Genomic DNA, 12,510 nt, shown 5'->3' with positions numbered 1-12,510 from the left:
GTCCCAGGTACCTGACGATTTTAAGTCTTAACACCTGGACAGCTGAGCTTAGTTTAAGGAAATTAATGTACCAGTGTTTTACCAGGGTAACTAAATGTTTTGAGGCATTTCTTTAGTTTTAGATATAAGAGACGCTCAAGTTTTGGTGTTTATGTATTTTCAAAAGTACTATCAAGGATAATTTTAACACAACTTCAAAGCTATTACCCGCCTTGGAAACCTTCCAGCATTCTGACTTCCTCCCTTAGGTGCCCCTTTCCAGGCCCACCTTCACACCTCTCTTTCTACATTGTAGCACACAGAAAGGGCAAAGCTCAGGTTGCAATGAGGCAAGTGAATTGCTACCTTCTGCCTTTTCATTTCCCCTTCTGATTTTCTGATTTTAGAACTAGTTAAAAGACAAGGCCAGTGAAATGGCTCAGTAGGTAAAGTGTATTTGTTGCTAAGCCTGACAACTTGTTCAATCCCCCAAAGCCACACAATAGAGAAAACCAACTCAAAGTTTCCTTGCACATGCACACTCGAAGAATACTGAGCAAAATCTTTTTTCATTGTTTGTTTTGTTTTGTTTTTCGAGACAGGGTTTCTCTATGTAGTTTTGGTGCCTGTCCTGGATCTCGTTCTGTAGACCAGACTGACCTTGAACTCAGAGAGATCTGCCTGACTCTGCTTCCCAAGGGTGGGATTAAAGGCATGCACCACCACTGCTCAGCACTGAGCAAAATCTTATCAAATAACAAATACACACACAAAATAAACTAATAATGTAAGAGTTGAAAAACAGACTTTGACAAATTAAGAACATACTGAGGTGGGGTGGAGAAACATGAGCAAGTCAGTTTTACTTGATATGTTTGTTGATGTACACATTCTCTGGGGGACCCTTTGGATGCTAAAGATCAGGTATATATACCCTTCTATAGCATCTGTGCAGAGGATCAGAAAGAACCACACCTCTATTTTTTTTTAACAGAAGGAACATGGAAACTCATTGCTACCACCTAAATAGGAGGGTGGTTTTTCCTCTGGTATAGTGACAAAGTACATTAGTTAGCTTTGTTTTTTGTCTTATATCCCTCCAACAAAGCTATGAGCAGAGGCAATTCAATGCAGTAGAGTACTGGCTTAAGGGCTGTGTGCGTCAAAACAGTCTATACAACCCTGACAAACACCATAACTTTCTAGGCTTCAGATCCCCTCATCACTTGGGCTATGTGATCTGATTGCCTCTCTGCTTTTGTTCTGTAATCCAAGAGCAGTAGAGCGGCCCAGAACTCCTACTTCCTCTAAGCTTTAGGAAACTGTCAGTAGTTACAGAGAAGCTCTACACATTTTGTACCTGCCCAGAGCTTGCTCAGTGGTCAGAAGCAATTTGGACTCAGTGACAGATTTGGACTGTGATGAAGGCCTGAAGAACCCTGAACCTCATGCATCTACTATTTGAGAAACTTGACTCTATATTCCACTGACCAGGCTAAGAATATATTTGGGGTCATCTCTCCAAATTACCTATCAGCCATTCATTAGGGGAAACATGGCCTAGATTCATGAAAATTTATTTTGATTTAGGCAACATCTTCAAATTTAGAAGTCACTCATAATTTCATTTCACCCATAGAAATAATATCTCTTCACTCAATATAAGACAAAGGTAGAGTCTCCTTGGTAAGAAAGGTGACAAATCTACCACAGATTAATATTTTTACTCAGATAGCAAAGCAAAGTTGTCACTACTAGGGGTGGGGATAAATGCAGATGGAGTCTACAGGATGTGAAATTCCAGAATAATAAGGTTTGATGTGCTGCAAGAAGGGGCAGAAGTGTTGCAGGCATGCAAAGTTCTGAAGAGATTTGGGGATAGTCTGGGAAATAAAAGAGAATTAGGAGGCAAGGAGTCTAGGTGATTTACACATGGCATAGATGACCATCAGTGGACCCTACAATGGGGAGATTATAGCTATATATATAAGGACAGTCACTGACAAATCTAACAAGTAACAAACATGAATTCCAAAACAGCTGGAGTCACATAATACACAAATAACTCAAAACAGATCAGCAGTGTATGTGAAGGTACACATGGGATTAAGGAATGACATAACAGAAAAAGTAGCCCTTATCATTTATACAGGAGCTTGAAGAGGGAGGGAGAAAGAATAACACTAAGGGGGTTTGAAACCACCACAGGAAATCATATTTTGTTTAGATAAAATTATGTAATATATGTATCTTTAGCCAGTACTCAAGTGTTGTACAGAACCACTGACAAGAAGAAAAGGCAAGTCTTAAATTGGTGAGATGGCTCAGTGGGTAAAGGCCAGCACCAAGCAACACCTGAGTTTGATCCCTGGGACCCAGATGGTGGAGAGAACCAACTTCAGAAACACAACAAAATAAGTTTAAAATGTGATTTAAAAAATAAATAACAAGCTTTTTAAACAAACCCTTGGACAAAGTGTGGAATACTCCAAAAAGAAAAAGTCAAACACAAAACACCTCTGAGGACTAGAGAATGTACACATACACACACATAGACCCAGCATTGCTGACTCACATCAAAGCCACCCTAAGCCAAGACACTGTCATAGGTCAAAGAACCAAGAATGTTATATAGACTCAAAAGTCCATCAAACTTCTCATGTTTTGCTAGAGTAACCTGGTGAAACATGTAAGGGAGCAACTACATGCTCCACAAGAAAAATAGTAATCAAGAGACTGAAAGTAATGACTTTTACCTTTCCCAGCAATATTCAGCATCTGTGTAATACTACCAATAAAATATCTTAACCTTGCCTTCAAGACTGTTACTGAACTCAGCACACATGAGGGAAAATTTTCTTCTACAAAATCACAGCAACAGGCAAGATTTAATAACACAGCAAACTCAGGTCATGACCAGTCAGATGAACATAATGAAAAAAAGTGAGAATGTGCAACGAAGATGAGGTCAAGATGGGACCAGGGAATTCTTGAACTTTCTATACCAAGTTTTATCTTTGGAGAAAATTAAGTTTATAAGGAGAAATATATTAAGAAAGGACTCTGAGAAACATTTTTGGCAACAACACTTTCTCTAAAAGAAAAAAGTAAAAGAATTTGGGGAATATTGAAATGTTATCTTTTCTTTAAAATTTAAAACCAGCTTGGGGTGGGAATCCAGTTATAATTTTTAAAGTATAATTTTTATAATTTTATAATTTTTCTAGAGTAAAAATCCAAAATGACTACAGAATAGACCCCTACACACACCCCAACTGAACCTAACATTCAGGACAATGATCCATGAAGGAAGCTGGCTAAACCAGGACGCTCTGGTGAGATGATTGTGTGTTAAGTGGAGGATCTAGTTTCTAGCTGTATTTGTATGTATGCAATAGGTGAGTGATCTTGGGCAAAAAAATGATTTATAGGTTTGGACCTGGGATATCCTAAAATAAGGGTTGAGCAACCTAATCTTTTGGGTTACTTTTAGCCTCAAGCATTCACAATCAAATTATCTCAAAAGCAGATATTGGAACGATATTTTAAAAATAAATAAATAAATCTTTAATTATGTATACAGCATGTATGCCTGCAGGCCAGAAGAGGGCACCAGATCTCATTACAAGATGGTTGTGAGCCACCATCTGGTTGCAGGGAATTGAACTCAGGACATCTGGAAGAGCAGTCAGGGCTCTTAACCTCTGAGCCATCTCTTCAGCCCTGGAAAGATAGTCTTGTATAACCTAAAATACTAGCCATTTTCTCTCTAGTGAGAGGTCAGCATTTTAGACCTTATTCCTTGAAGTTGTTACCATTTAAGTGGTTGGGACGTGTGTGTGTGTGTGTGTGTGTGTGTGTGTGTGTGTGTGTGTGTGTAATGGCATTTAAATGAAAATGTTAGGGATCTCTTCTACATATTTCCCAAATATTACCGTCTATGCTAGAAAACACTGAGTTCATCTTTAAATAAATGCATTCACACCACTTAGCTCATCAATAAATAACTGCAGGTTTAAAGTGTTACTAGATAACTAAAGGCACACCTAACTAGGCAAAGGACTTATGTCTCAAAAAGTAAGTGCTGTTTGTTCTATAAGACAATTTCACATGGACTGTTTTCATTTCCTTATTTTCCCTTATGAGTTGGTTATGTAAAAACAGAAAGTATAGATCATAAAGACCAAAAACATACCCTTGCATAAGTAAAGTGATTATGAATGCAATTTAAGGACTTGGAGGAATAAGTAAAAAGTAGCATAATAATGAAGGGATGATTTAAAGTCACATACAAAAACCTGGATTTACCCATCACCTTTTAAGGAATAAAGGACAAGCAAGCTCATTTTCTTCTATTGTTTTTCCAAAATGGGTGTAAACGTAAGACCACTGAAGGATTGTGTTATCCTTGCACAATAGAGAAAAGGTGCAAGGAGTGTCTGAATGTTAGTAAAGCTGTACCCAGGATGGGTCTTCATATACAGGAACAATTTTTGTAACAATTTTTCTTTTTACTGGTAGTTTTATAGAAGTATGCAAAAGGTCTGGTTGGCTAACCAGGTCACGTCTTTGCAATCATTTAATTCATACATTCAATCAACAGATATGAATTACAGAGTGGTCATTGGGATTAAAAAAAGTGAGACCATCCCTACTCTTGTACAGCTCAGTGAGGAACTAAAAGCAAAAAACTGAAGTAAATACACAAATACAAATGACCTGGAAGAACTATGGTACATATTCTGAGAAACACAATATAAATATATATTGTTCCTAAATTATTATATTGGGAGCTCTAAGTGGGAGCTCGTAAAAGATGCAAGTATTTTGAAAACAACTTCTGAAATGCAGTTAGGTAACAGACTAGCTTCCATTACCCAAGTGTACACCATCTAGTTACAAACTAGAATCCCTTTGGACAATCTTATCTTGAAACACTTCCTGCTACATCTATTTCTAGGCAAGTCTAGTTTATATGAGAACCTGGGCTCCATCTCCCAATCTTCCAAGGTCCCTCAAAACAAATCTTACTACTGTGGTCTTTGGAATCTACCAAGAAAGGTCAAATAGCACAATGAAGCACAGTGATGGGACCTGAGAGAAAAACTAACAATTATTTTAGAGTTAATATTACAACTATTTGAAATATCTGCACTTGGCTAACTGGATTTAATATAGTGTATATCAGGTTATCTAATAGTTATAATGAGAGTTGTAATTGGAAAATAGAGCTAGTGGTATGGAGATGGTAAGAAGTAGGATGAAAATAAGATTCTAAGACAGTCTGATCATTGTATGATTACAAAAAGTATATTCAAATTTTGATGTAGATCCCTCAGGTTGAGCTACAAACAAAAGCAAGTCTCTAACCTGATCTAGTAAGGAAGCCTGATCTAGTAAGGATAACACAGATAAAGTCAAGGAAACCAATAAACCATTTTTTCTCATTTTGCTTTACTGTGAGTTCTTTGTGTAATTTTCAAATGATAGTTCTTCCATGGACTTTATCTTTAGTCTTCTCTCCTCCCTTCATTATTGTTTCCTGATCATAATACTCCAGGGAAACAGTCCAAACTGTGCAATTACACACTATTATAAACACTCTGGGCTTTGCATGTATGTCTAGTCCAGTAAGATCCTCTCTGTGTATGACACCTTAATTAAGCAAAGCAGCTCTGAATTAAACTGAAGCATCCAGCAACCTGGAAAACAGCAAACATCCAATAGTTTTGTTAATGAAAAAAAAATGTTAGTGAAAATCTTTAACTTCTGTTAGATTATGATAACAGCAACTTTTAAAATGTTTAACATATAGATTATTCTTCATCATAGATATTATCCCACATTTCTTAAATCCTTTGCATAGATCTGATGATGCAGACTTTATGTATGTATAATGTTGGTGGGGTACAAAAGTTTTTGTTTTTTGTTTTGTTTGTTTGTTTTTTAACGTGGTCTCTGTATTTTTTCTGGTGAGGAAACATCAAGCTTTGAGACTTTGGGGGTCATATTCAGGAAACAAAATGTTTATTTTGTGAGCACCAAATATCCCATAGTACTTAAATATTAAAATGTCTTTTTAACCGAAGATTTTAAGTCTTCCTGCTCAGGTCTTCCTATGGATGTAAAGCCTGAATGTAGGGCCTATAGCAACTTGACACCCCCACAAGCCCCACACCCACATACACACTCCTTCCATCATCCTTTAGGCTTAAGGGCTATTTAGGGCACTTCTGCACTAGAGGGAATCATAGAAAAGATATTGTCTTAGTTATCAAGTTGTTAGGATTATGAGAAAGTTGTGGTAGGGTGTGGGGTATTAATAACTTCCTTTCAAAAATTTACCTTCTTGGCAATCCCACCTGAAATTCTTTGGCTTTCCCATTAGCTTCCAATGCTTCCTACTGTGAATGCATCTATGTTGGGTAGCACTCTGCTTCTAGGTGTGTGTCTTAATGAGAGGTCATTTGTGCTAGGTAATTCTTAAGACAGCTGATGGCTTATCTCCTCTAATAACTACACACAGCTCGTGAGAAACACCCATCTTGACCAAAGATGGATGTTAACTGCCCTTTATTCAGCTGCCAAAGGCCACGCCACTCATGTCTTACCTTGGAATCCCTGCAAGAGTCAATCACCATTCCTGTGACACCCAATATCTAAAGATCACAGATTAAGTCTCAAAGTATGTAATTTCAAACACACCTCACTGGGTTTAAGAATACTTGGAAAGCCTCTGGCATATTTTGAGACCAGTCTTACCCTGATAGCAAAACCAAAGATAAGAGAAAAAAAAAACAAAAACTACAGACTAATATCATTTATGAATATAAATGCAAATATGCTAAACAAAATACTAGCAAACCAAATCCAGCAGCATAGAAAATGGTTTATGTAGCATAGACAAGTGGGGTTATTCCAGGAATGCAAGATTTGTTCAATATACAAAAATCCATCAATGTAATACAACATATCAATAGAATAAAGACAAAAACTACATGACAACCTTAATAGATACAGAAGCATTTGACAAAATTCAATACTCTTTTTTTTGATAAAAAAAAAACACTCAATAAAGTAGGAATAGATGGAAATTTCCTCAACTTTGCAGCATCTATGAAAAACCCACAGCTAACATCATATTTAATGGTGAAAGAACTAATGATTTCCCCCTAATATCAGGAACAAGAAAAAGATGCCTACTCTTGCCACTTCTATTTAATATTATACCGGACGTGCTAGCCAGGGCACTTAGGAAGAAAAATAAAGAATCTAGATTGGAAAGGAAGCCAAATTATTTCTATTAACAGATGCACAATCTTGTAAACAGAATCAGCTCAGAATACCTATAGTATACAAGGTCAATACACAAAATTCAATTATTTCTAGATGCTTGCAATGAATTCAAAAATTAAAAAAATTGTAATAGCATCAAAAAAAAAACCTTCAAAAAACATTTAACCCAAAAAAAATCAAGATGTATACACTAAAATCTATAAAACAGCATTGAAAGAAATTACAGACCTAAATAAATGGAAAGACACTCCATGTTTATGGATTAGAAAATTTAATACTGTTAAAATACCAACATACTTCAATCTGATGTATCGAATCAACACAAAAACTATCAAAATCGCAGGTGCTTGTTATGCAAAAATTAACAAATTGATCCTAAAATCCATGTGGAAAGCAAAGGACCCAGAACAGGTAAAATGATCCTGAAGTAGAACAAAGTTGGTGAACTCACACATTCTAAATTCAAAACTTACTACAAGGGTACAATTAAGACAATGTGGTACTGGTATAAGAACAGACACAAAGGACAATGGATTAAAGTCCAAGAGTCCATTTTTACAGTCACTTGTGTGTGTGTGTGTGTGTGTGTGTGTGTGTGTGTGTGTGTGTGTGTGTGTTGGGGGGGTTGTTTTGTTTTTGACAAGGATGCCAAGCCCACTCATAAAGAAATAATTATTAGTCTATGTAACAATTAGTTATTTGTTCTACTGGATACTCACATATTAAAGAATGAAACTGGGTCCCTAAAATGCACCACATGCAAAAATGGATCAAAGACCTAAATTTAAGAACTAAAACCATAAGATGCTTACAAGACATAAGAGAAATGAAAATTTAATGTGTACACAAAGTATTCATAGTTGTATTCATAATATGCAAAAAGCAGAAACAACACAACTATCCACAACCAAATAGACAAGCAAAAAAATACATTATATCAATACAATGACAATATTCGGTCACAAAAGAAACAGTACCGATACATGCTACCACAAGAATGTACTTTGAACTCATTACTTTGGGGACAGTGGGGGAACAGACAAAAAAGGCCACATATCATATGACTCCATTAACATGAAATGTCCAAAATAGGCAAATTCATAGGCATATGTAGATGAGTAGTTGTCAGGGTCTGGGGGTTAAGAACAGGCAGTCACAACTAATGGATACAGAAAACTTTTTACAGTGATGAAAATGCTCTGGAATTATATATAATGACAACTTCACAACTCTGTGAATATACTATAACCACAAATTTTACACTTATTAAAAGGGTGAATTTTATACTATCTCAAACAAAGATGAGAGAAAGCACATCTCTTCCATTTAAAGGTGGATGAGATAAGATCAATTCTTCCAAAATAAAATCTTTATTTCAGACAATTCCAATCTGTTTGTTTTTTTTGTTTGTTTGTTGTTTTTTTTTTTTTAGTTAACAAGCAAAGGTTAGGAGAACTCCTCTCAGGATGTCTTCCAAGATGTTATCTAGCATCTGTATAGTAATTTCATTAAAACCACCCCAGAGATAAGGTACAATTGAGTATAATCCAAATCAAGGGAATGGCAGGGCCAAAACTAAACTCAGGAGTCATTTCACTGAACGCTGTAATCACGAATCTCAACCACTCTGTACTACTATTTTCCTTATTCCTTCCACATCATTTTCTATGAATTTTGGGGAAATGAAAAATAATGAGGATAATGATCTTAGAAAAATAATTAGGATATTGATTCTAGGTCCCATGCATGTCAGCCTAAGAATCTTAATTTGATACTTGATTTTTTCTTTCAAGGGGAAGATAACAAATATTAGGTGGTCATATGGGCCCACCCATACCACTAGTCTGGCTGTATGACTTTTGGTAAGGTGTATAACCTCTCAAGTTACAGCGATTGGCCTATTTTGTGCAAGAACCATATGCAGTTACTCAGCAGTCACTGAAAGTTCTCTTCAGAATTTACAGGAATCTGATTTACAAAGAATAAGAAAATGTTAAATATGACTCACATACATTTACAGAGAACTGCATCTGGAGGACTCCTCCATGAAAATTTGAGGGACTAGTAATAGGAGAATGATTTAAGGTGCCAGCTGCCATCTTTGCTGGGATAAATAGAAGTGTGTGGGTAGCATAAAGAAGGTGGCTTCTGCTATCTAGCTTACAAGAGAAGGTAGAAAGCAGTCACAAAAACTTGCTTTCAACAATCTAGTCTTTTCAACTCTCTGACTTCCTTTTCCATGAGCCAATATGATTCAGTGAGTCCAGAATATGAATATGTGTGTGTGTACACACATATACCTAAGAGACAAAAAAAATCTATGGTGATCAATGGAATAAGAGGAGAAAAGAGAAGAGAAGCAGCAAGCAGAAGTTGCTATTATTATTTTACTCTGGTGGCTGTGGTAAGGGTAGAAACTAGGATAAAGGTAGTATTAAAATCAGCAAGTAAAGCGATGAACATCACAAAGAGTAGCCTCAGAAAAACACTTCTTTCTCCAGTACGTTATATGGATTCTTGAGAAAAAATTCCTTAAAACAGGTTTAAGTTTCAGCATAGCCACCTTATGGAAACAGGGAGTGATGCTGCCCAATTATAAGCATGTGCCACATGTTAACATGAACAAGTTCTCTGAAGCCTCATTTATAGGTTTCCTTGGATATATACCTTCCTATACAGGGATGTATCTCCAAATAAAGCTAAGGTAATTGTAAGTGGATTGGATCACACAATTAACTATAAACCACAATATATACAATTAGACACTCAATACATTTGCTGCAGCTGCAGCTGCCAAGTCTCCAGAAAAATTTTGCTGCAGGCTGTGCTTTTATGCTGTAAGTTTGAAATGTTCTACAACAGTAAAAGGTATTCTTTTACTCATAAGATACTGTTTCTTGACATTCTAAGAAAGCAATAATGAAAAGGCAGCCATAACAATGTGGTAACATGCTGAGAAAAACTGAATAGGAAGTAAATCAGAGTTTATTTTTTCCTCTTAAAACTTTTTAGGGAATTTTTTCCCACTTTCTCTTAATATATTGATGTTACTTCTGTCTGATAATCTATATTATCACTTGAAAACTTTCACACAGTTATAATATCACAACTACTTCAATACTGTAGTGATAATAAAACTTGAGAACTAAAGAACACAAATTTCTTCACAAATTTATTTTATAAAATGTACCCACTTAATTTGTCTTCTTATTACTTTCATAATACGTTAAGAAGCACAGTGGATGAGAGAGGCCCTTTAAGATGACTATAGTCACATTTAGGGGTCTTAGAATCAAGGTAGCATACATACCACAATAGTGTTCTAAAGGCTAGCCCAGAAAAAAACCCATATTACCTTATCACAATATGGAAAGCACTGAGTTCTTTTTCCCATTAAGATATAATTTGTTTTTTTAAGCCACTGCTTTATTTAGCATTACAGTAAATAATAGTTCTGTGTCAACTACTACAAGAATGAAAAAAAGAAAACTCTGACAGACATCCTTTTCCCACTTCCAATGATTTGAAAGCTACTTATTTTCTCCCCTGCCAATTTTAAAATATAAGGTTGATTTGCACTAACTGTTAAAACAATCAAGGCACAAGCTCAACAAATTAGCTGCAGCTTGTAGTAAAATGATATACCAGTATGTATCTCCTTAAAAATACATAATTCTTTTATTTTATTATGCAACAAAAGAAATTAACATCACAGACATAGAAGACTACCAATGGGAAACTACATTAAATATCCAGTAATTTAAGCCTATTTGTACTTTCCTATAGCACATGAAATATTTAACACTTTTTGAAGTAAAATTTAATTTGGGGGATATACAATGTAATTCTCAGGAGTAATAGTTCCATTCATTTGCAGGCCTGCTTACTGTGTGACTAAGTAACACAAGGCACAGTAGCCATCCTTTCTGTTATGCTGCAACACTGATCGTGTGTCTTGGAAAATAGTTGATTAAACAAGATGATGGCAACAGAAGGGGAGACTTTGGATTGTCTATTAAAATCTAGGTAATAATAAAGATTCATTTTAAGTGCACTTTTACATGCTTGTTTATACAACAAACTTTCTAATTTTGTTGCAGTAGGCTTGACTACCCTATCATTTGGCCAAATGCACTTTCCCCAGTAAACTTAAAACAACAACAAAAACAAAAACAAAAAATCCCTGTCCTTTCATATACTAAGAGGATTGGCTACTGAAACAGTTCATTGCAAGACACATGAAGACAACGTACTGTGGCATGAGTTGTTTTAATTTGTTGTGCTGTTACTAAAGAAAAGTTCTGAGGGCTGTGATTCAAACATTCCAAGTTCTCCCTTCCATCTTTATTAGATCTCAAAAATTTGTACAGAAAACTCTTTGGGGGCTAGAACAGCAGTACTTGCACCACACTGTTTCCAAGACTTCAAGTTTCAAAAGAAAATTGATAGGAGGAAAAAAAAAAAAAAAAAAAGGTCCTGATTTGAATTAGATACAGGGACAAAAAAAAAAAAAAAAAAAAAAACACCAAAACCAAAACCAAAATAAAACAAAACAAAACAAAACAAAAAAAACAAAAAAAACCACCACCACCACCAAAACCAAAACACCAAATACTTGAAGATTACATGGTCTACAAATGGTGGCAATGTTTTCCTTTCGAGAGTAGTTTTGTTGGTATATATATTTTAAATACTCAAAAAGGCTCAACCTCAAGCAGTAATAAACACAAGCAAAAGTGATTTAACCCTTAAAATAAATATTCAGAAAAACCTCTCTGTACATACAAGTGAAAGAATATGTAACACTTTCACACAAAAAAATAATTATAATAATAATAAAGGATTTGTTCATATATGTAGCTGAAATCTGCTGTTCCAGCCCACAATGTCCCCAATGAAGAAGGGAGGCGCAGACATAGATGACTACTGTGGTTCATTATCTTACAGCCTTTTTGTACTGGGACACTATCACCACCAAATTATCCCTCTTACTATATTTATTAAGTTTTTTTAAGGTTTTTCTTTTTTTTTTTCTTGTTTTTGTTTTTGTTTTCGTTTTGTTTACAGCATGCCAAATCCTTTGGCATATGTGATGGCCTTCAACAATCTCTCTTTAAGTTTTTCTTTGTTTGAATATTCCGGAAGTAAAAGGACATTAAAGCAAGTATGAGATGTAGGTAACCTAAATAGAGAGAAAGAGAAAAACAGGAAAATCGTTAAGTCAGAAAAAATACG

The 12,510-nt window shown here is 35.4% G+C and overlaps 1 protein-coding gene across 5 annotated transcripts in view; it reads right to left on the bottom strand.

Annotated features, from left to right (window-relative positions):
- Positions 1-12,207: 12,207 nt before the first annotated feature.
- Ube3a (ubiquitin protein ligase E3A) overlaps positions 12,208-12,510 on the bottom strand; it is a 93,444-nt gene continuing 93,141 nt past the window's right edge. For all 5 annotated transcript variants that reach the window (XM_037198243.1, XM_028855712.2, XM_028855709.2 and 2 more), the window contains one exon: positions 12,208-12,457. In XM_037198243.1, coding sequence (XP_037054138.1) covers positions 12,337-12,457 — 121 coding nt within the window. In that variant the 3' untranslated portion in view covers positions 12,208-12,336. The remainder of the gene's footprint in view (positions 12,458-12,510) is intronic.

Source organism: Peromyscus leucopus, chromosome 1 (genome assembly GCF_004664715.2).
Source record: "Peromyscus leucopus breed LL Stock chromosome 1, UCI_PerLeu_2.1, whole genome shotgun sequence".
Classification (NCBI taxonomy): Eukaryota; Metazoa; Chordata; class Mammalia; order Rodentia; family Cricetidae; genus Peromyscus; species Peromyscus leucopus.
The sequence above is the reverse complement of the archived record's forward strand: the minus strand, read 5'-3'. Positions and strand labels throughout refer to the sequence as shown.